General features: G+C 38.8%; 2 protein-coding genes, 1 long non-coding RNA gene and 1 pseudogene across 5 annotated transcripts; 2 read left to right on the forward strand and 2 right to left on the reverse strand.

The window, feature by feature from the left end:
- Positions 1–359: 359 nt before the first annotated feature.
- Positions 360–15355, forward strand: LOC111328870 (short transient receptor potential channel 6). Of its 2 annotated transcripts, none has more exons than XM_088758060.1 (9): positions 360–1307; positions 7945–8248; positions 8741–8999; positions 10170–10418; positions 11564–11762; positions 12692–12850; positions 13649–13714; positions 14137–14247; positions 15205–15343. In XM_088758060.1, the coding sequence occupies exons 1-9, from the start codon at positions 567–569 to the stop codon at positions 15313–15315; spliced, it is 2199 nt and encodes a 732-aa protein (XP_088614186.1). In that variant the 5' UTR covers positions 360–566; the 3' UTR covers positions 15316–15343. The 2 variants fall into 2 exon arrangements, with proteins under 2 accessions (XP_088614186.1, XP_022789141.2); XM_022933406.2 differs by having other exon boundaries at positions 361–1307; positions 15220–15355.
- LOC111328890 (adhesion G protein-coupled receptor G2-like) lies at positions 2061–4121 on the reverse strand (annotated as a pseudogene).
- Positions 14459–16643, reverse strand: LOC148733222 (uncharacterized). Of its 2 annotated transcripts, none has more exons than XR_016000400.1 (2): positions 16504–16643; positions 14459–14774 (listed from the first exon to the last, which is right to left on the reverse strand). It is a non-coding gene; the product is annotated as an uncharacterized LOC148733222 (long non-coding RNA). The 2 variants fall into 2 exon arrangements; XR_016000401.1 differs by having other exon boundaries at positions 14459–14771; positions 16504–16639.
- LOC111328868 (short transient receptor potential channel 6) lies at positions 15850–24287 on the forward strand. Its single transcript, XM_022933405.2, has 8 exons — positions 15850–16860; positions 18080–18377; positions 19272–19785; positions 21060–21255; positions 22029–22187; positions 22555–22614; positions 23272–23454; positions 23697–24287. Exons 1-8 carry the CDS (start codon positions 15850–15852, stop codon positions 23733–23735), a joined length of 2460 nt encoding a protein of 819 aa, XP_022789140.2. The 3' UTR covers positions 23736–24287.

The following is a 24287-nucleotide window of genomic DNA, read 5'->3' on the forward strand; positions in this document are numbered from 1 at the left end:
ATTGTTTACCTATGCATGTCAGAAAGTTCGAGTCTCTTTCTGATTTTAAAAGTCTTTGTAAGGCTTATTTATACCAGTTAGACGCTGAATTAACCTAATTTATTATTATCATATTATTATTGTATATATATTCAGGTATGTGTAGTGTTTTTCTTTTTTGGGTGGCCTTTTGTAAAGAAACCTGTTCCTGTTTCTTGGCCTTCCCCTCAGCTTTGTATATGTGTTAAGTTTGTTGAGAAAATGATTAAAGTTATAAAACAATATCACTCTTATATTCGCCGCTTAACTTTGAACAACGCATTCCAAGCACTTGTCCATCACTTCCCAGCAACGGTAACGGAATTTTTTTGCACAATTTACATCTCTTAACTTATCAATCGTGTCACTGTGATCGATTTAAGGATAAAATCTTGAAGAGCTTGAGCAGTTACAGTTTCCCAATACCATTTATAATACTGAAAGATGATAGTGGTAAAGAACATCTTTATGCACTGGCTTTCAGGAGGAGTTCATGCATCCTACTATGTAGAGGAAGTTCACAACATTAGAAATAATTTCTTGTAAACATGGCGGCTCATGCACTAAGACGCGGAAGGCTGGCTTCGACGTCTTTGTTAGACGTTTTAGAGGCTACTATGCCGGAGATGAATCTTTCCGAAGAGGAGCAATTCTTTTTTGAAGCCGTCCGCAGAGGGGACTTACTTCAAGTGAGAGAATTTTTCACAAAAAAATCTACCTCGCTCGAGTCTGAGGAAGCAACGAGAGAGGCTGAAGTGGGAAATTTCGCTCTCACCCTCGCTGCACAACAGGATAACTACGATTTGGTAAAGTTTTTTCTCTCCATGGGATATAGAATCGAGGAACCGCATCCCCGCTCCTGTGCGTGCGAAGGTTGTAATGGAATGGGAAGCTTGGAGAAAGCTCTATATCGACTTAATGGGTATCGAGCCTTAGCCAGCCCGGTTTATCTCTCGTTGTCGTATCTCGCCGACTGCGAGAAGCTGGAAGTATCGGCTGAATACGCGAGTACCAAAGACCCTGTTTATCAAGCATTTGTTCTAAACGGAAAGCTTGAGCTTCTCGCCCGGGAGGAATACGAGTTCAAGAAAGATTATTCAAATCTGTCGACTCGCTGTGAAGAATACGCTGTGGCACTGCTGAATCTCTGCAGGAACATGACAGAGATTGCTTGCGTGATGACCATGCCATCTATCGAGGGGTTGGCTCATGTTCGAGTCAGGACAGCGAATGAGGCTGCGAAGAAGCTGAGTGTTCTCAATTTCGCCATTAAGAACAAAAATGAGAGGGTAAGTAGATTGTTTTCATTAGTAAATTGACTATCAAGGACGAAAATTTCTGTGAGGAATTTTTTCCTTTCGACACAAAGTTGTCCCAACAGGTCTCACAGACTCAAGCTGATTCGAGTTTGAGTGATAATCGGCAATAAAATTAGTCACAGCGACTTGTTTTTTACTGACCAATACACTCAGAACGACTTGTCCCGTCATGTGTGTCCCATCCTTATGACACGTTTTAATCACCGTACCATTCCCCTGTCATTACCAGTGTATGACAGTACTGGGTCTACTTATGTACGCAAACCGGTCAAGTCTTGTGTTTGAATCGATTTTTTGAAGGTTTTAGTACCAATAATAGCCTTAAAAGAAATTGCGACCACTGCATGTGTTACTATAGTGTGTTTTCATTAGACCTGAGCATAGACGTTCATGACTGCATTAAATTTTTTTGGGGAAAATTAATGTTTGTTAGATATTAGTATCTAAATAGTCAGAATTAATATAAAATCAATTTTAAAATACATGCCAAATAACATTTTCAGTTTGGAGAGTTAATGCTCGCAGCGCTAAATCGTAATTTAGAAATTAGACATCAACTTCTTCAATGAGAGGGCTGCCACGTTTTGTTTTTCTCATTGAATTGCCAATATCCCCTCACACAATTATTCCTCAGTTGTAGTTTAACGTTTGTAAATTTTGTAATTACCTACTGTTTCAGCTACGAAAAAAACAAAATTCCCGTCAGTCTCTCAAAACGTTTACTTGTTTCATTTTATTTTTCCCTTTTTACAGTGTGATTTAAGGCGGTCTTACGCGTAATGTGCGAAAATATTGAATAATGATGTACATTCATACAAGAAATTTGAATAGAGTATTGACAAAATCGTCTATGGAATATTCTCCCCTAATAAGTAATATGTCTTTTTGAGTAACATTATTTGTTGAAATGCTGCGTTTTAACATCAAAATCAGCCAAGTAGCTTCTTCTTCTACATTTGAATCGAGTTTGTTTTCTACTGATGTTGATAATGATGATTATCATTACAAAGTAAACATCGATTATTTGTATTACACATCTGTCACAGTACCCACACATAAAAAAGTACTATTTTCAGAGGCACCCTAGGTCACTGCAGTAAGGACAACATGAACGTTACTCGCAAGGCATATGTCACTATTCCCAACCTTTTTAGGCGGACTTAACATCCCTTTAAATTACCAAAAAGTGATTTCAGTTGCTTTCCTTAAAAATTGATTTAAGAATACCACTTTACGTTGTGCTACATGCATTAACATACGTAATTATCGTAACAAAAGTATACTTTTCAAAGCGTGAATGAATGTGAATCTTGTATAAAACACTATTACCCGACTTGCAGCTCTTATTCTTATGATGTAAGTAAATGGCAGCAGACAAATCTTGCGTCTTTTCCTTTGTTATTTCTCGGTGTGTAGGTCAAGTAGATATAGAGAAATATCTTCTGTGACAAACTCGTCTCTTCGTTTGCTAAAAACGTTCCGGGGCAATCGAAAATGATATTCACTGGAGCTACTATCTGGGTCAAGTATTTACCGCAAATACTATACCAAATAATTCATATTTTCCGTCTGAATGATCATTGAGAAATTGCTACTCGCTGGTTCCATACAGTTCAATCCCTCTTTACGTCTGAACGCTTTCTAGGCTTTACCTTTCTGTAATTCTGTGGCTGTTTACCCAGTTCTTAACTTACAGTGATGGGTTACAAGCGAGTTTCTGATGAAGGTCTCACCTCTGGAAAGTGTAATTCTAAACCTTTGCTAGCAGCACTCGTTGTTAGAAGATGAATAGATAGTTTCTTCATTTCTCCTACCGAAGCTGAATGTATGGAGTTCCCTCCTCGCTTTTTTGATAATAAGTCTAGATAAAGGTTTCTCACTCGAGATACAGAGAACACAAATGCGATAGAAATTAAATATAAACACCCTGTAACGTTGTTAGCATAACAAATGAGTACCAAAGGTATTTTGTTACGAGCATAGCTAGAAAGCCAAAAGCCAAGAGAATCCCATTAGAGCTGCAATTTTTGCAAATATTGAAAAGTCATTTTTGAACGATTGCTCGCTAAGATTCCAAGTCTGACGTTTTGTAATACGGATGGCCTTTATCGTTCTGATGAAAAAAGTAATTTTAAAAGTCCTTGAAAGAGCAAGGGACATGGTAAATAGACAAATATTGGCGATTCTGTTGCTTATCAAACAGCTGATGTTTCCACTGTATCCCATGTTTATGACATTTGATTGGTCGAGAGCTAGGCTGAGCGCGGGAATCCAACCTGCTATCATGTGACGTATGACCTTGGTGCGTATTTGGCGCCGCATGTCCAGTGGTTGATGCCAGTGCTTACAGGAAAACGTGCGCCAAGTATCATATGCTATGATCGACATCCAGGCAAAAGAAACTAGAAAAAAATAATGAAGGAAGACTGCAATGGCTGTACATGAAGTCGTAGAAGTCTCAAGAACAGTTATTAACAGCCACAGAGAATGAGAGAGCAGCAGAGAAAAAAATGAATCCACTAAATGTAACCCAGGTAATGTTCTAAGCTCACTAAATGTCAAGTAGGTCAACAACACTATTATAAAAAACAAGATCGATGTGGATAACCCAGCCACGGAGAACAACGCTAGTGAAGACAGATCTTCTCTTCCCGTCACCTTCAAATAAGTTCTCTCGTAAGAGGCGCAAATCCACACAGAATCATAAACTCCAATGTAATAGTCCTTAGTTGAGTAAAGTCGCTTCGACGCGTTTCGATACAGACTTCGATTGGGGAGTGCAGTTTATTCATTTTTATGCAAAGAGATGTACATTCCCCGACAGTTCCTAACTATCCTTTGACCACAGACAGTGATATTACCCCAAGGAATGGTGATGCCACTTCTTACAGTGGTGGTTTCCGAGTAGTAGTCCTTTGGTCGAAGCATCTCTTTATTCTCTTTCAAAACAACCACGGGCTCGTTGTCGTGCAAAACTACGTCGTACAGTGAAGGTGGAAATTGCTGTAATTTATCGCAGTTCATCAAACGGGAAGTTACCTTAGAAATGACAAAGGAGATGTTGTGAATCTGTGTTTGTACCTCGTGGGGAAATGGAAGAATGTTCCTGATGTCAGTCTTATAAGTTCGGTTTTGTTTGACTTCATCGGCCAATTGAACGGTGTATATCTTACCAGCTCTCCTCATGTAGAGTAACGAAACTTTTTTGATTTTCAGCTTAAATTCTGAAGCGAGGGAAGTCAGAATTTCTTTCCTAGAAGCTCGATAGGTTTGAGCCGAAGTTAGCCAGAGCATCACGTGATACTTACCGAAATTGGCGATTTTTGGCACTTCTATTGCCCCTTTACGACAAATTTCAAGGTATACGTCATACACCTCATCCAAAGGACTAGAAATAACCACAGCACCATTCGTCGTATCCAAAACATCAAGTAAAACATTGAATCTGTGAAGGTTCAGGCGACGCTTGGTGGAGCGAGTTTTTGGCCCACAGACAAATTTTCAGCCCTTGTTTTCATGACATTTGGCACAAAAGAGGTTTTTATAATTCCTTTTCATAACAGCATCGTATATGACTCGGTAGCTACCATTTTTGCAGTGGTGAAAATGGGACGAAGATGTCTGGTTAGAATCGTTAATTAGAATCGATCGCTGTACAGTATCGTGCACGTTTCCCATTTGGGGCTTTCCACTGTATCTTTGAACAATATTTGAATAGGAATTTTAAAGCATTAGAACGGGAGTAGTGGTTTGGTGGAGTCACAGTGCAAGTTATATCAAGTTCTAGGGGCACAAGTTCTCTCGCATCTCGCGCAATGGTGACCTGATCGCATCTCGCATCACCTGATCGCATCTCGCGCAATGGTGGTTTCTGTATCTGTTTTCCTTCTGATCGTAAACGGGAATCATGTCGTTCAAGTTCTCCGCAGAGAGGTTAAAAGGTTGTTCGCACTTTTTCTTTGTCAGGTCAGCGGGCCACTGTTTAGGACAAGCTGCTATCATCCAAAGCCCAATAGTTTCATTCGTATGACCGTCTTGTACGCATTTCCATCGCTCATCCGGGGCAGATGGCGGTTCTTCTCTCGGAAAACTGGATAGAGTGGTTGCCTTGATGGTGGAATGGCTTCTGATTTGTTTGTAAGGTGGTGACTAAGTAATATGTAAACTGTTCATGATTAGCGACGAGGTCAGCACCTGAATTGTCACATTGTGTGATGTAAATAAATCCGTCCCTTTCATTAGCGATAACGTTGCCCGTGGTTTAAACATAGAAGAGCTGGGAGTTGTGCTTTCTACCGTCAATGAGTCCGATGGCGAGCAATACTTGTCATAATCTTCACAACAGTCCCTAGACATTTCACAGAAAGAGCCGCAGAAACACTGAAGTCTTGCTTCTGTTGGTCCAAGGTCCCATTCTTTTGTACACCTTCTAGAGCATGAATACCACGAAGACCCCCTACATAACACCTTAATTTCATCAATTGATGAGGAATTTGGAATATCTGCCTGGGTTGAGCGTTTTTATTACACGGGAAGGACGAGATTTTTCAAAGCGCTCTCTGGTCGTATAATTCTGGCGATCTTCCTGCGCCTTTCCAAGCATAACATCCCTGTAATATCGGGTTATTGGCTTCGATTCTTCTGTTTGATGTACGTTGGTCTCTTCCAGTGTGGTTTTCAAAATAATCAAAATGGACCAGGAAAGAAGAATTTTCATCTTAGATGTTGGCGCACGTAAGATTCGTAAAATAATACGGAAACGACCGGGCACAAGAAATATTGCACACTGGTTTCGAATTCGAACCAATTATTTGAATAGTGCTCGACCGAGTATATCGACCCATCGACTGACAATTAGTCTACCCGGAACGTAATAAACGACCTGGCACAAGAAATATTGCACACTGGTTTCGAATTCGAACCAATTATTTGAATAGTGCTCGACCGAGTATATCGACCCATCGACTGACAATTAGTCTACCCGGAACCTAATTGCTTTTCTGAGTTTTGTTGCTAAAATATGGCAGCCAATGACATAAAGCTCTTATGTCTTGTTTGCGCTTTTAGTTTCCAGCCCATCTGGTCTCAATTTCTTTTGATCGAAATCGCGTGGTAAATTGGAAGGGGACTATAAATGGATTACATTCAAGAAAAGACTGACTTTAATCTGCCAAAGATACCCTGTTTCCTTTCGAATATTCATTTTATGGAATGAATTTAGACTCGAGTCTTTAGTTCGAAATACTTGAGTTTGGAGCAGGTGTTTCGGCTTCGTACAAAGAAAAAATTCATTTCCTTTCATCACTGCTGCCAGGTGTTTCTGTCGAATGCAGATTTGTATCTTATTTGTATATGAAAGTCTAGCATTTCGGTCCTTTATTTATTCTAATTCTTGTCTACGTTTTTTTCGAAACGAGCTTAAACTGACTATAATATAAATCCTGGAATATTTCCAAAGAAAAAACGACTTCTTAAGAGATAATAAATGACAAATCATTGATTTTGGTTTCTTATAATCAACTCTCAAAGTTTGCGCTTTTTCACGCTCACCTATTTTCATTCCTTCGGCTTCTTCTGTCACGAAAATTCTAAAGGAATTATATCTGGATGAGAAAATAAATGAATAAAAAAGAAAGCTGATAGCAGATCTCGGCAAAGATTTATCCTTAAAATTTTTGGCTGTCATAGCAGGTTAATTGCTTTACAGCTTATTAGATCTTATTAGGAAATACTGTTCAAACATCAACTCGCACTAATGTGGATGAATCAAATAAATTTGAAATTTCAGTGGTTCGAAGAACCGAAAAGGTACTTCTGTGGTATTCGGGACGGTGTTTCCTTTTCTAATTCTTAAAAGAAAAAAATGTAGGAAGAAAGACAATTTGTAGTTCCAAAGTAGTATTTTCTATTTTCTCTATTGACAAGTGTAGGATCATTGCTTTAATCTAGTTGCAGGTTTAAAGGTTACATGCTAATAGTATTAGTATATTTAAAACTATTTTTAATTTTTTTTTTGTGACCATTTTCACTTCTTTTTGTGCTGGAGCACTGAGACAACTGAGTTTCATCTCGATCGAAAATGAATTTCGGTACAAACAAAATTACATTTTGCTTTCGCTGAGGCTGAGAAAATTCAATCTTTCTCTGTGGCAGGGTTAATTTTACTCAGGGAAAGCGAAAATTGCGAAGAACTCAACGTTATAGCCTGGCTGTTAGAACAATAGCCTTGGGATAATTCGCCGTGTACAGGTCGCAACTATATTGGTAGTCTACAATTATTGCTTGCATTACTTTTGCACAATGCTGTAAGCATTGTTCCAAGGCTTTTATACACAGTGGAGACAGTGTGACAAGGGAGGGGTTTTTGGAGAATCCTTTACTTTCATTTATTGCTTTTTGAGATTTCGTAGTGGAAAAGTTTCACAAAAATTTCACCGAATTACACGAGCAAATTTATAAATTTTAAAACAATTTTATAAATATTTATCAAAACAATAATGGTAGGGCAAAGAGCAAATACTTTTAATCAACCTTTCCTCATATTGCTGGGGGGTGGTTCAAGTTTTCGCATGTCAAAAACACATCATCTTTTAAATTTTCTCCATAGTTTGTGGCTCATCCGTACTCTCAACTAATGTTAAATGCAGTGCTGTATCTCGACTTCGACAAAAATTGGATGTACCGAAGAAATATCACGAAAGCCACCTTTTTTGTGCTTCACACGCTGTTATTACCACTGTGGTCCATTTTTTACCTTGTCACACCCGACAATAAACTGTCTCAGAAACTGGCTACTCCGCTGGCCAAATTCATCAGCCACACAGGCTCTTTCTGCTGGTTCTTGTTCATTCTAGTTCTTTCCTCAGTTCAAGACAGGCTTGGAATTTCACTCTTGGAAATTTCTTGGATAGGTAAGTAATAATGGAAATTGGTTTAGTGCTCATGGAATCCTCAATTTACTAACAAGGATAGCACTCACTTCCTGCCTCCTATCCTACTAGCAAGACAAGAAATGAATATTACCTTGGTGATGCAGTAAAAATTGTGGGTTAGCTGTTATACTGCGGTTTAGAAATTTTTCCGTCCGGTGACACACTCGGCGCGCTTCTTGTGCCACTGTTTTGTTCTGATTACATTTTTATGTCATCTGTGATCTTTTACTAAAGTGCAGATGCACGGTAACATGGAATCTATTTTTTTAAATTCAATAAATTAGGAATAGTCTTCTCCTGCTATTCATATCTTATCTCCAGACACCATGTGTGTCCCTCGCGCGTAGTACTTCTTCAGTACTCGCGAGTTTCGCGCGAAAACAAATAAAACAAAAAAACAGTAAGTTAGCAACTGAACGTTTGAATAAAACTCGTATAGCCTATTTGTATTTAGTTTTACTTTCTTCTTAGATATCTTGACCGCTATGTGGGTTTTGGGTCTCACCTTTGAAGAAATGAAAGAGTTCTACAGACAAGGAAGAGAGCGCTACTTTGCCCAGTGGTGGAATATTGTTACCATTTTAATGTTGCTCTTCTTCTTGCTGGCGGGCACATTCTGGTTGTTGGGCTCCTCGGCCTTGTTGGTTAAAGATGGAAATTTTTCATTTAGGTACCTCGTCAGAAGCATCTCGACGGATTCAGCCTTTCGATTCATGCTTATTTCAAACAGGTGGGTAAAGAGTTGCGAAGAATTATGGAAGGAGCGCAATGCTTGCAAATTTACTCTTAGAAGACATAAGGTTTAGCATTGAAGACACCCGGTTATCGCAGTCTTTTCAAATGTTCTATTTAAGGGTATGCAAACCCGCAATAGTCAGATTTAAAAACTTTTTGAAATTGGACTTTTTAAATTAATTAATTGATTAACTTACCTTCACTTGTTTACTTTGATGACTTGTTTCCTTCAAGAGACGGAAAGAAAGCCATCTATATTTGTAGCACAATAAACTCCCGAGAGCCGTTTATGTTTCTTTGTTTCGACTATCTCCTGTCGCTTTTTGCATCTCCATCGCCAACATTGTCCAAAAAATTTCAAACTTAGTGCAAATTCAATTTTTGCACGGGATTAAAGTGGGCAATCCTGAGTGTGTAATCCTGAGCGGGCAAGATAGGGCCATCTTGCCCGCCCAGGAAGCCAATCAGAAGACAGGATTCGTTTCATTTTGTCCACAGGCGCTGCTTGCGATATCCTAACAATTATTACATGCATGAATGTTATACGGACAGAATTTCCAAAAACCACTCTATCGTATCAGGGCGTCTTCTAAAGTTTAATCGAGAGGAGTCGTGGGAAAGATGCAGAAATAGATAACCATCAGGACCGAAATAGATAACCATCGGACCGAAAGATTTAAAAAATCTTTCTTTCCAACAATGGCGTCTAACGCCCAGTTCTTGTAGTCAAGCAAACCTAAGCGTTTTTCATTGGTATGTAACTGCCGATTCTTGTAATTCCCAGTCCCTTTAGATTTTTAATTTTAAAGTCAAATGTAAGATTTTCGTACCTTTTAAATATTTAAAGCATATTTGTAAATTCACATGTATTTCACCACTTGGGTGCCATTTTTGAATACTTTTAATAAACCTTCTATCATCATCATCATCATTATTTTATATCACCTAGACCCTTTCATTACTTTATTTGGAAGCTGATATGTTCTTCTTACGTTTGGGTCGGTTTGTGGGCTAAAAATCCTATTGTGAAATCATTCGTGTAAACTCTCTTTCCAAATACTTTTGAAGCTTGGTATTTCAAGAATTAAAGTTTAAGTTTGACTAAGAATTTTAAATGAGGAATGAAAGAATTTAATGACAGAATTGCTTTTTGATTTTTTCACAGCATTTTTTCGTTGGCTTTCTTGGTAAGTTTTTTTCACTTGTCGAACTCGCTGCAAGTGAACAGTGGCATTGGTCCGCTGCAGTTATCTTTGATGAAGATGTGCCAAGATGTAGGCAAGTTCCTGGTGTTGTTCCTTCTGGTTTTCTTGTCTTTTTCTATCGCTATCCGCAAAGTGTATTCACAATTTGAGCAAATTATGAATTTGTATCCGGCTAACAAAAACTCTCAAGTTTTCCATGAGTTCTCAGGGTAAGTCACTTGAATTTTTATCTTTGAGATTCAGTAGCTTAGATTTTTTTAACAATAGATTCAATTACCCTATCATGTTCCTTACTTGGGGCTCCCGATGGCCAGCAACGACACATGCCCTCAGCTCGGACGGTTCGATTTCATTCCATGTCTCATTTGAGCATGTCTCACCATTTGAGCATGTCTCTCATTTGAGCATGTCTCACCATGCGCATTTGAGCATATCCACATGGAATTTGCGCACTACGAATGCTGTATTATTATTATTATTATTATTATTATTAATATTATGTCTCCCAACTAAACCTCCGCTAATAGTTTGTAACTTTTATTAAAGTTACTGTACAATAACTATAAATGTGTAGCAACTTAAACTATGTAACTACGTCACTCTTTTTGCTGACAATTTTATCTTCTTTGGTAAACTATCTATTAAGCAACTTTAGAAACAAATCGTGGAAAACAAGTGAAGGCTTAGACATCGTTTTTTGCTCTCGCCCCCAATTTTGAAATCTCCCCGGAACCCGCGGTTCTGATCATGAAAATTGCGGCATTGCTTTCTAGTTGAAGTGTGAATATTTGGTTGTCAGATATCATCCACAGATCAAATGTGAATGAATTCAAATGTTGTTTTTATCATCTTTAGTTAGTTTGTCGTGCCACCTTTGTAGATCGTTTTCACTCGGGTAAAAAACAGTTATGCAAATGTATTGGAACAAGAAGGAAAATTATAATATGAGGAAGGAATTTACCCCTTAACTCCCAAAATTTGACTGTTAATTTTTACATCAATATATATGTGCCGCATATTTACCAGTAAATAAGTTACGAGAATTTGGTGTTAGATCAAGACAACAACTGTTACCTGATAAGTTTGAGTATTCTCATTACCTTTTTTCTGGATAATGGTTGCATATTATGGGGAGAAGTTACATTTTAATCACGACTGGGGATGAAAGGGTTAAGATTCCTAAGAAATGACTCGATCGGTCCACTCACATGGCCGACATTTTAATGTTTTGTTAAACAATATGATCTTTGAAACGTCCCGTAAAAACAGTTTATTCTTTTTTTATACTTGCGCAATTTTTTCCCTCTCATTTTTACGTTAATTTCTAGCAATTTAGCCTTTTTCTTCATTTTAGTTTCTCTGCTGGATTGAGGAAGCTTTTTTGGGCTCTGTTTGATAAAACAGATCTTGAAGCATTTGAATTTGAATCAAGCACGTTCTACATAACGCAGACGACTGGCGAGACTTTGTTTGCTATTTTCAATATCGTCGCCATTTTGATCTCGCTCAACATGCTCATTGCGATGATGTCGAACTCATTTCAGCAAATAGCGGTGAGCATCACTTCTCCAAAACCGAGGGAAATCTTACTCATTTAACCATTTACACGCTAGTATCAGTATACATGTTTTTTTTACACTATTCTCTATAGAGGTGGCGGAGCGTTTTGAAAAGTGGGGGATAGGGAGGGGGTGGTTTATCTTTTACCCAGCCATGTGTATACCCCCACTCAAATTTTCCAGAATGCCGTTTGCGTTGTTCATTAGCACAAGCAAACCTATTTGCGATCTTTACGGTGCGTCCGTAATCAATTCGTGACCTACTTTCATTTTTTTCCGGCACAGTCTAAATTTTTTAGCTTAGCTTTCGATTGGGTTCCCACAGACAAAATAAACTCGTCCAATTTCCTACAGTCGATACGCTTTCCGCAGGCCGTAGCTGTGCAAAAGAGGTTTCACAGCATAATATTTCACCAAGCGCGATGCTGATAAAAAGATATGTGAAAAGAGCACAAGATTGAATAACTCGCCAGTTTTTTTGCTTCGCTAACGATATTTCCGGTACCAAAGCGATGTTGTTGGGAAAAATGAGATGCAAGCTATTCTTTGCGATTAAAACCACGAAAAAAGCCTTAGCGACCGTTTCGTGACTTTGCACAAGTCACCATTAATACACGACACGATCATCAAGCTGTGAAAGTCGAAACGTATGTAAGGCAACATCTCATGAAAATGATACCAAACGCCTCGAACACGGACTCACCTAACCTGAGGATCAGGCTCTCTAGGGGAGGGGAGAAGGAAAAAGAGAGCTCTCCTTTTCCTTCTCCCCTCCCCTCCCCTCCCTTCCCCTAGAGAGCCTGATCCTCAGGCTAAGACTCACCGCACTTTGTCATTTTACCACTTGAAACGGAGGACCATTTGTTGGTCTGGCGCTAACCGGCTTCTATTTATTAATTCATTTATTGTTTTTACCAATCTAGGACGATGCCGACATCCAATGGAAGTTTTCTAGAACAGGTATGTGGATGCAATACGTTGACAAAGGAAGTGTCCTTCCTCCGCCATTCAACCTTCTGCCCAACCGGAAGCATTTTGTTGAATTATGTCGTCGTATTAAAAACTGGATCAAGCCTCAAAAGGTATGCAGAACTTTGACGTTTTTTTTTTGTTTTTGCTTTCACTCGGGAGAAACCGCCCCGACCACGATACTTGAAGAACCAGAAGTTTTTACGCGATCGCTTTACCCAATATCAAGGTATTAGTATGACTGGTTACAAAAAATTGTTTGATTACAAATCAGAGACTAGTCAGTCGCGGAAAGCTTATTGAAAATAACGAGCAGGATTGCCGTGGAAAGTCGTATTCCTTTTTTATCCTCTCAAGAAAAATGTGTAATAAAACGCCCCATTAGAGATATTTCCCGTCATGATGAAGTTATGAAATCATCTGTAAAACTAAACTGAAACGCTTCCATACGATCTCCTAATTCGGTAATTTCATTCAACTAAAGGTAGGGGACCAGTAAACTCATTATAATAGTTAATTCTGGTTAGCCGGAGATATTTGTAACATGATTGGTATTGGCTGTTTAACTGTCTGATTTGACCCGTTCAATATAACAATATAACAAACAGTTTTATAACAGCCCACAGCTCGAGAATTCAGTATGCACATTACTGATCTAACATCCTTCTAATACAGAAGCTTGGACTACTGTAATTTTATAGGCTACAAAATTTTCTTTATTGGGTAAACTTTTCACGTATATACTTATCATATATATAACTCATATTTCCAAAACATACGTTTCCCAGCCACCTTATACGGAGCCCCTTCGAAGTCATCTATGTTCTTAGCAAGGACACTGAAATTTTTATTGATCGAGTTCATTATACATTATGCGCAGCACTGATGAATTAACGTTTGATAATAACTAGAAAGAGCGTTATGACAATTTGGATTCAAGTGAAGGAGATGAAGAACGTGACGAAGATATGATTGAGGTAATTGCGGTTACGGTTTGGCATTTCCTTGTGGTCTAGTTAACTCATACATGCAGTTCCTTATTTGGCAGCCATTTCCTTCAGGTGTTAGCAAAATATTTATATAGGCAGGAACGCTTTACCCGCAAATAGAAAAAATGTATTCATTTTTCACGACCGTGAGAAAAAGGACTACTCTGAATGAGACATCAGAGAGTGGCAACACTTCGGGGAATGGCAATACTCCCAGTCACTTCAGGCTCTTGGGATAATCTACACTAGCAAAATTAATCAGTCTCGTAATAAAACTTTCTTTTGCTTCCCTAAAAGTCCGTTTTGTTTAATGGCTAAAACAAATCAGTTTGAAAGTGTTTACTCTAAATGTTGTTGTTTTTTATCCCGAATTTCGTGTCATCTCATAGTTTGATATTTACGTTTTACAGCGTGAGAAAATTCTCAAGCTCCTCATCGACCGTTACTTCTGTAACTCGCGTCAAGCCAGGGATCGACTCATACTCACCACTGCACCGAAAGCTTTTGGTAGTGGCGTTCAGGTAGGTGACCCTTTAAATCGAGCACCTTCCACTTCACTTCAGTTTGAATCATTTTATTTTATTTATTTAATCCCATTTCTTTAACACTGCCCTCACATCTCTAGTCTATCGTTTTGGCTGCTGTGGTTTGCAAATACCAACAGATTTCAGTTTGTTGTAACATGCACACTTAATGGTAAAAAAGATTGTGTTTTATCTCTTCCTTTCGTGGTTTTATTGTCTAAAAACATCTTCTACCCCAACCAACTTCTCGTTCAACTCTGCACACAAGTGTGACGCATACGCTAATCAGAACACGAACAACGAATCGGTTAACAACGAAACACGTTGAAAGCCAAGCAAAGTAATTTCTGGCAGTTTACATGTATTTGGGGTTTAAAGTGGTAACCTCTTTTGGCTTCATACGTGATGGAATTTCCCTCCTGTTACAATTGTAAATTTCTTGCCAATAAGCGACAATTTCTCTTCTATAAGCCGCTTTCTTCACTTCTCGTGCCAGTACTGTTCTGGTCGGTATTGCTCATCTGCTGAAAACGACAAGAAGATCAGTGTTATGGCGACCAAAAAAACGCTAGGCTACCTTGTCTTAATGCATACAGATGCGTTTAATGTATAAGCAGTCGACAGGATAAAGAGATAGTCTAATTGACTTGCTATTTATCCCATTTAGCCGGCTCTTCAGTTCATCACACAAGAGTGGTTGCCTCACGACCCCTTCATAACATGATCATCGCGGTTGCAACAGTTTAAGAGAGATAAGAAATATGTTCAGCACTTCCTTGTAGAGGAATGTCTTCCCATGACTGTTTTCTCTGTCTCAAACAAATTCTCTTCCTTAACATCTAATTATTTTCGACTAGACCTTTGTCCAATTTAGTCCCTAATTCCCCTGGAGTAGCATTATTTTACAAGTCTTCAAAACACGTTATTGTTGGTAATTTTTTTCTGTCATTCTATATTTCTCCATTGCAGAATAAATCAATAGCGGCTACAGACCCATTTCCAAATCCCGGAGAAGAGCGAAAGCCTAAAATGCTTGGATGGTTAAGTCGCTTTCAACAAAAATAAACTGATTTTACCCATATAGTACACGAACATTAAATTTAGGATAATTTTAGAAGGTTTTTAACTAGCTAGTCGCTAAGAATGCAAGGCCTGGCTTCAGTTTATACGTAAAAAACAAAATGTGATTATAGGTTTCTTGACTCTTTGACATCGTTGAGTGCAGAGGGTCAACCTTACCTCAAATCACTATTTTAGTGCTCTCGTGTTTTAACTATTGGTCACGGGCCGATATGCTTAGAGACAGAAATGTTTTTTTTTTCTTAACCTAATATGCATTAAAATGCACTGAACATCCTAAACAGATAAAGATTTTTGTGATAAGCAACAAATTAGTGATATAAATAGCTGCTACTTGAGATGTGACTAATTGCAATAGTTGCATTTTGTGACGCACAAATGTCAGGGAGGTGAACCATTGACGGCGTTATCAGGATAGGCAGGAACACGCTGTGTTCATAAATTTGCGGAAATCATTTGTGATACACATTCTCCCAACTCCTTCCGTAAGTAAACATACGTACGATATAGTATTTTGATATGAACGGCAGGCTGTCGACCGCGTTAAACGTTGAGGAAATTACAAACGGTGGAGAGGTTGTATTTTCGCCACAACTGTGCTCTTCGCCGTCAATAGAAGAAGAAGAAATGGATGTCCTTGCTACTTCAATGAGCGCCGACGAGGAGTCACTGTTTGTTGCAGTTCGTAGTGGTAACAAGAAAGCAGTTCAAGATTTGCTCAGCACCAAACGTGTTGACGTCAATCGCCGAAATGCTAACGGTGAAACTGTTCTACAAATAGCAGTCGAAGAAGAAGCTCTCGACATCATGCAAACACTTCTCAAAAACAATGCTGAGATCGGTTCGGCGTTGTTTCAAGCCGTCAGGAACAATTCTTTGCAGTGTGTGAGAATTTTGGTGGCTTACGACAAAAGTCGTAAAAGCTTCGGTGCAAAATCGCTCGAAAACTTCTCCACCAAAGGAGGGGGGAAATGTTTAGGAAAGTTTGACGAATTTTTGACTCCACTCGGCTTGGCTGTGTTAAATGGAAACTACGAAATTGTCGAATTCCTTGTCAGTAAAGGTTACAAAGTTGAGGATCCATCTACGCAGAAAAGTCAAGACTTTTCCGAACAATACGAGAGGGAATCGATGATCAGGCTTAAAAATTCTGTCGTGAAATTAAATACTTACCGCGCATTGGCGAGCCCTCTGTATATATCACAACTGTTCCTACACGAAAGCAAAAGTTTGAGTTCAAGGAAAGCGGAACATTCAGCCAGCGACCCATTGTTTCGGTCTATCGTTTTAAAAAGGAAATTAAAAAAACTTTCCTTTAGTGAAGGCGAGTTTCGAGATGATTATCGAGCTCTGTCCGCTCAGTGTGAAAATTTTGCGATTCGCTTGTTGGACGAATGCAGAAATCTCGAAGAAATCGCCGCTGTCATGGACATGCCGGAACTGGACAAGATGGAGGAAGACTTGTATCTGAGGAATAAGGAACAACAATTGCGCGTGCTCAACCTCGCTATAAAGTATCAGAATATAAAGGTATGCAAGAGTAAAATAATAATGTCGTAATTCGGGCAAATAATATCATTGTAGCAATATATTCTCCAATTGGAGTTGTATCTTTCTTTGATGCTAAAAGGTCAGCGAGAAAATCAGACTACGTGGGTTGTCGGTGTTTCTAACAGATAAACAAGGTTATTGGTCTTTAAAGAAACTTGTCATTGCGCATGTTTATAAGCCAGCTATTGTAGACGAGGTTATTAGTTACTAAAGAAACCATTGCGCTGCGTCAGCGAACGAGTGAGTTAATCAGTTTGTTATCAAATGTAAGTCGATAGAGGGAAATAATCGTCCTTCGAAAATTTTGAAAAGCAGTTTATCCACCTTAATCAACTTATAGTCGATCGGAAACTAAATTACTCCGATAGATAACTTGAGGCCTCATAATTATCTTTAATAAGCATAGAAATAGTCTTCTAAAGGCTCAAGCTCGCTGTCTGGTCATTGTTTATCATGGACCGTTGACTAAATTCATTGCCTTGAGAACAAGAAGTAGAAATTAAAAAACGCAATTGTTCAATCATGTAAATACTGAACGCAAGTCTGAGAAGAATGCAAACAAAAGTTTTTTCTCATTAAGTCTTGGCAACCCCCTATTGACGTTTTGTTGCTTGAAATACTTGAAATCAAAGACCATTACGCTTAATAGCCTCTTGACAAAGCATTAAGGTTTTGTGGTTTTGAAAAATGTTGAAGGGAGTATTTAACGCTTCGACGCCTCACAGACTTTAGAGGTATTATTACATGGCAGGGTATTCCTGAGATAACTTCGAGCGTTCTTATTGATTCTTAATCGGGCGGGATTTTGCCAAACGTACCGTTTTCACGGAAATGATCGTGAGCCGTGTATCGTTGTTCTCGAAAGCCAGCAAATTCGAAATGGTAAAAGTTTAGTTCGCGTGCCATATAATAGACTTCTGAAATAAGAAAGATGGCCCTTAGGCCTATATTCCCTAGTGTGGCTCTCCTGCTCCGTTAATTACTTGTTTATTAAACCGCCAGATGCTCGTAGCTCGTGCATCTGTCTGTACGCTGTTGTATCGCGCGTTTTCACAAAGTATAATTTCCTTTCTTAAATACAAACTCATTTTCTCGAGGAGCACATGGTAAATTTTCTGATGCATTCATAGCTGCAAATGTCATAACCATAGAAATTAACCTCTGACTTTCAGAAATATGTTTTCTTCTTTGTTTTCAGTTCATAGCTCACCCTTACAGCCAGGTAATGCTCAACTCAGTGGTATATAAGGGTACATCTGGTTGGCAGCAAATGCGTTTTCCTCTCAAGCTCTTCCTAGTGATTTTGTACGCTCTTTTCATGCCGCTGTGCATGCTGGTGTATCTGCTCACTCCAACCAACTCTCTTACTAAGAAGTTAGAGATACCCTTGATGAAGCTGATGAGCCAGGTCTCCTCTGTTATGTGGTTCCTGGTTCTGATAACACTGTCTGCTTTCCAGGATTATTATGAGTCGTCCTTGCGATTGTCGGCAATGAGTAAGTAGACATGCCATCGTTAAGAGAGAAGAATAAACTACGGAACCCGCATTATTTTTATCCTCACGTTTAAAAATTTGTTTAAAATCAGGAATCGTTCAGTCGGTTGGTCAGTCAGTCAGTCAGTCAGTCAGTCATTAATATAAGTTAATTATGGCTTCTTACCCCATTATGACATTTCAAACTGTGTAGATATTGACTGAGTGGGAGGGCCGAACGGAAAAATATTTAGCTAGAGATCATGACGCACGGACCGAGCACACAAGTGTCCGTGCGTCATGAACGAGAACCAAATATATTCCCGTTCAGCCCGACCAAACTCGGGAAAAAAGCATTTCATCACATGAAAATTAAGTGTTGAAAATTTTTTATTCAACTTGAATGGAATGCGATAGACGGACACACGCAGGACGACCAAAGAAAAGATTCTGCAATGAAAACTATTTTTTCTCATGATTCATCTAAAAACGCGACCTCATTTCTCATTTATAATTTCTTTCAAGTGCAAATCCACAAAAAGAATTCACTAATTTTTGAGAACTTACACATTTTCTTTTTTCAAAGACGTGGAACGAGTGCAACCAGTTCGGCCTTACACACATCAGCTTTCATTGAAGTTTTCTATAGGATTGCGCGTACAAAGCCGAACGGTCATGTGGTTAAATAATCATATAAAGAACATAACTATTATTTGCTTTTTAGAGCATAGTACGTCCCCTTCAAGTGTAATAAAGGGATCATTCTGAAGCTTCTTCAATAGTAGAGGAGAAACCGAAATAGTGAGACAAGCGATAAACTGATATTTTTTTAAGTCTGAATCACTGTTACTAGCAATCATTTTCCTCTCATTTAACCCCATCATCATTCTAAAACTCTCGTTTCTTGTCCACATAGATGTAATCATTGGCATCTGGGTGATTGGAATGACAGTTCAAGAAGTCAAACAAGCACTTCATCAAGGAAAAGAGCGATACTTTTCAGAATGGTGGCACCTTGCTGTAATACCCATGATCATCTCCTATATCATAGCCGCTGTTCTATGGATCGTGGGCTACGCATACATAGCCTCGGATTCGGGTGAATGGACCGTGCACGTCCGAGAGCTACTGGGTTCCACATCCCTCACACCGTACCACCTGTTGCTGTTATCCAACAGTTTTTACTCCTTTGCAGTTGTACTTACTTTCTTCGAAGCCTCTCATACTCTACAAGTGAACTCTACCTTGGGGCCGCTACATTTGTCTCTTATGAATATGGGCAAAGATATCTTGAAGTTTTTTCTTCTTTTTGCTCTCAACGTTTGTGCGTTTGCCCTTGCCATGAGAAAACTGTACTCACAGTACGTGCAGTCGACCACAGCACATGTTGATATGGAAAACAACAGCACCACAACCCATGCTTTTGAAAGGTAACAAATATAATGATGGTGACAAAGTTAATCTATTTAATACTTCCCAGAGATTTAGAGAGTGTTAGGGCAAAGAAAAGGGGTCACAAACAAATGGACTGCATCATTCTCGATTAGCCTCCATGGAAATGAAAATTATTAGTTACAGTTCGTCAAAAATTTCCACCGGCGCCTCTGTCATTGATAAAACAATCATGGGGCAGACCAGTGGTTTTAAAGCAAGTTTCTCTAAAGTTAGTTAAATTGTTAAAGAACTTTTGGTTCGCTCATAATAAGATTAATTTTCAGTTAAAAGTTTTCCATGATGACAAATGGCCTTTTACATACTTTCCCTTGAGCCCCATGTTATTTTGGCCAACTACCCAGCGTGCACAATTTACCGTTCGAACCGTTCGAATCGTCCGATGGAAAGGTTATATTACACTCGACTATTAGCAAGAGGACTTAAACACGAAGGCACGCTATATAAGGAAGTTTTCACTGGGAAGACCTAGGCTCATTTGTCACTCACGGTTGACGTGTGCGGGTCAAATTCAAATGCTGGTAGACGAACAAAAGGAGCTAATGAGATATCTATTGTTTACTTCCACCAGCGTGGTGGCATGAAATAACGTGTGAACCACCTACTTCGATCTCAAATTTACCGCCACAAATAGAGACAGTTTCCATTGGAGAAAGGAAATACAAATCTCAAAAATTCTTGTATTGTGATAAAAACATAAAACAATTTTGAGGAATGCGCCCGCTGTTCACTGCTTTGGAGTAGCTGTAACTCAAGCTGACTTGACGCTAAGAGTTCTACATCACACGAAAGTTGATTGACAAATGGTTCAGTGGAATCTAAGGTTCCTTTTATAGCGCTCCTTCGTGTTTAACTAGGCGAGCGTCAAAAGAGAACTGTAGTAGCAAGTTATATTATTTCCTCTCTTATTTTTGAAACTGAGGCGCAAAAATGTGCAATGAGGATCCAGGCTAAACATGACATCGAAATCGAGACACAACGAGTTCAAAAATTTTCATTGTAGAAAAGAACTTCACAAACTCACTATTTGTAAATCTTATAAATCTTCTCTATCCTTAGTAATCTAGGTCCTGTTTTTATTTTGTTTTAATTTTTTTTTTCTCTATTTCGGTTTTTGTTTACTTCAGCCAAGTATTCTCATTTGAAACCACTTCTCCATGACGCGAAAAAATGAATCGCATGTACTCACAATATATTGCCTGGCGAGCCTGGTAGGGTATTTTCATGAGAATTTGTCTACTTTCTCTCATAGTATCGATGGCGTTGTAAGTACTTTATTCTGGGCCCTGTTCGGGCATGTGGAAATATCGACCTTTGACACGAATGAAAACGCTATGATAACCCAAGTCACTGGAAATCTGCTCTTCGCCACTTACAGCCTCGCTTCCGTGTTAGTTGCCATGAACCTCCTGATTGCGATGCTTAGTAATACTTTCAAGAAAGTTTCTGTAAGTAGGGGTAATGTACAAATGCTGCTATAGTATTAACCTAAAGCAAACTCATTCCAATTTTTCATCGGAGTGGAAACGTAAGCCAAGGGGGGTTTGTTTTGGAAGTTTCTTCTTGGATGCCTGGGGCATCAGTTCGATGGTTACATTAATTATCAGACTTCATTTATGAGGGATGCATGACATCAGCTGCGTTTAGGATGCGGTGGTCTTACGATAAACGCTTAAGGATGTAGTTCGAAGTGTCTGGTTTTAGCACAAGACAGGGGCCATTCTATTGTGTTCCTTCCAGACGCCTATTTGTTGAGGTCCCTCTCCCTACTTTAGGGGTTGTTGAAATGCTGGGGAAACCTGAATAAGTAATGGATGGGGGCGCAGGGGGGGGGGGGGAGGAATGTGAGTAAATTGCAATTGGCCAGCATCCAAACCATAGGAATTGGTAGAAATTTAGTCACTTTAACAATCACTGGTTTTCTATGAGGAATAAAGTTTAGATAATCTCACAAATATTCTCAATACGTAATTCCCAACTGAACATAACTTAGAGTTCCTTACCTACAGTTGACAGTATGAACAATGAAGGGTTTCGGAAAGCTGAATAAGATCAGGAAATCGATCGACCAAATTATCTATCATTAAATCGTTACTATTTCCGAGTATTTCTCTCCATTCCCTTGTGCAACATCATCTTCAGGAGTTATAAATGGAATTTCCGCTTTCGTTCATTCCTTTCTCTGTGCGCCATTAAAGTGCATCCAACTGTAATCTCGTAGGAGGAGAAGGACATCAAATTCAAGTTTGCCCGGACCCGTGTTTGGATGTATTACGTCAGTAGGATCAGTCCTCTACCTCCTCCGTTTAACTTGTTTCCGGTCGAAAAGATCGCTTTGGGAATCCGCCGGCTCGTGACACGATGCACCTCAATGGGGGAGGTAAGTAATAGAGAACATTAACGATAACTGCAAAAAATGTGGATGTTACTCTCTCGTCTTGTAAACCAAATAAGTTAGGAGTGATCAACGTGAAACTTCTCCTCGTTATTTTACTTCATTATTTAGAAAAGTATAAATCAGAATATTCAAAGTGATCAGCCGGAAAGAGTTGTCTTGATGTAACGCTTAATTCTCTTAACTCCTATGTCAAGGAAATGTTTGGCAAATAGAAGGAGGAAATGATGATTACTTAGTCGGATCTTTAAACTTAAGGTACTCCTTCTCTCCTCCTCTCCCAATCAATAAAAAAGAGTTATGAGCTTTATCAACCCTATCAACGAGTTTTATTTAATCTTATCTTCTCAAGTGTCTCGTCTGCAATGAGAAGCAAGAATCGTCTCCAAAAACCAAGACAAGTGAGAAGAGAGTAAGTTTAATTCATAGACTTTATTAGGATCAGCCCATAGGGCCGGTATACTTTCGTGGAATGACACAGTTATGAACAACTGTACGGTAGATAGAGGTAACGACGCGCAATAATGTACTTCGAAAGACACACAACAATTGATTACTGAGCTTTTCTTTTGAAAGCTGATAGGTAAATCTGGCCTACCTCGGCAAAAGTAAACTTTTTCCCAGATAAAACACAGGCCCCAAGATGGATGGATGATAGATTTTATCTCTGGCCGTGCCCTTTTCAATGAAAAAAAACAAAACCTGAGTAATTTCAATAGGAGATAAAGGAAACGAACCAATAGGAGAACTCGTAAATAGCCGCAATCGTGGGAAAACACCAGTCATCTGGTTGCGATTGGTTTTTAGGCATGCATCTGATTGGTTAGAACTGAGGCACTACGAATTGTTTCCTAAACCAATCAGAAGGCACTGTAAAGCGAAAAAGAAAAGATCATCCAAGATTATTAAAAATTGTCAAAAAACTGGCACTAATCATTACCAGAAAGAATATCCGTAACAGTGGTTCAAAACTGATCATGCCAACATCTGGCGAAATTAGTGTTCATATTTGTCGTTAGGCCTTTGCACTGCCTTTAGTCGAAAACTCATTGTTTTGTGTGTTTCATAGCGTCGAATGGTCATCAAAAACCTAATCCACCGCTATTTTGCTGTGAACGGAAAAACACAAAAAGAGGATGCGGTTGAAGATTATCCACCTCCAGAAGAGTTACAATGCAAACTGATGGAGGTCACTAATACATTACAGAATATACAAACCGCGATAAAGCGGTTCCGTCAACAAACACCAACGGTGAGTCACTTACACTGTTTCTGCCACTGAGTTTCTACCACTTTGGGACGCAACTGGTATTCTTAAACAAAGTGCACTAGTAATATGCTCGATGTCCGCTGCTTGGTTTTCTAACCAAAGAGAAAGGCCCCAAAAGTGTTACTGTGGTGGAAAGAGTATTCAGACTAATTCAGAATCGAACTGTTTGCGCTTTACATTAACTTTCCTTCTTTTTTTTTTTTTTTCTTTAATTATTATTCCAGGAAAACAACAAGAATGAGAAAACAGAATCAATCGAATGATGCAGCCTGTTTTAAAAAATTCATTGCCAAGACAATAATTTACTCGCCTTACCAGCGAGACGGATTTTGAAATGAAAAATAAGTTGTCAGTGTAAAGTGGAAGATTTTGTTATATAATAACAGTTAATCACTTGGCCACTCTTGTACATACGACTAAATATATCTTATTGTGTATGCTCGATGATCAAAGAATTAAGTGTTTTCAAGAATGCTGAAATAGCTTTGTGCCAGTCGATTTAAGACACAAATGGATCGCTTGTAATGTGAAGGAGCCTTAACACCAATACTGAGCTGTCCTCCTGTGTCTCCTATGTGGTCGATACAGTTTAAAACAGTTGTTAACTGTCTCTCATCCACGATAATTAATTTTAACGTCTTGTTATGAGTATAACATTGCTCACAATTACTAAAGAATTGTCGAAGTTTTAATGGACAAAGATTACAAAATCAAGAATCCATTAGCGTGACATTTCATATCATCATGAATGTCACCGGAGAACCGGAGCGTAAAAAGTGAAACAATTAAACCGATCTCTCTTTTATCAATGCTCA

The sequence above is a fragment of the Stylophora pistillata genome, chromosome 4, assembly GCF_964205215.1.
Source record: "Stylophora pistillata chromosome 4, jaStyPist1.2, whole genome shotgun sequence".
Lineage (NCBI taxonomy): Eukaryota > Metazoa > Cnidaria > Anthozoa > Scleractinia > Pocilloporidae > Stylophora > Stylophora pistillata.

Excerpts from the sequence above, each read along its gene's own strand:
- LOC111328870 (XM_088758060.1), top strand. The coding sequence starts at position 567 with ATGGCGGCTCATGCACTAAGACGCGGAAGGCTGGCTTCGACGTCTTTG. Across the intron at positions 9,000-10,169 it reads TTCATGCTTATTTCAAACAG|CATTTTTTCGTTGGCTTTCT; the intron begins GTGGGTAAAGAG and ends ATTTTTTCACAG. Across the intron at positions 10,419-11,563 it reads GTTTTCCATGAGTTCTCAGG|TTTCTCTGCTGGATTGAGGA; the intron begins GTAAGTCACTTG and ends TCTTCATTTTAG.
- LOC111328868 (XM_022933405.2), top strand. The coding sequence starts at position 15,850 with ATGAACGGCAGGCTGTCGACCGCGTTAAACGTTGAGGAAATTACAAAC. Across the intron at positions 19,786-21,059 it reads ACAACCCATGCTTTTGAAAG|TATCGATGGCGTTGTAAGTA; the intron begins GTAACAAATATA and ends TTTCTCTCATAG. Across the intron at positions 23,455-23,696 it reads TCCGTCAACAAACACCAACG|GAAAACAACAAGAATGAGAA; the intron begins GTGAGTCACTTA and ends TTATTATTCCAG.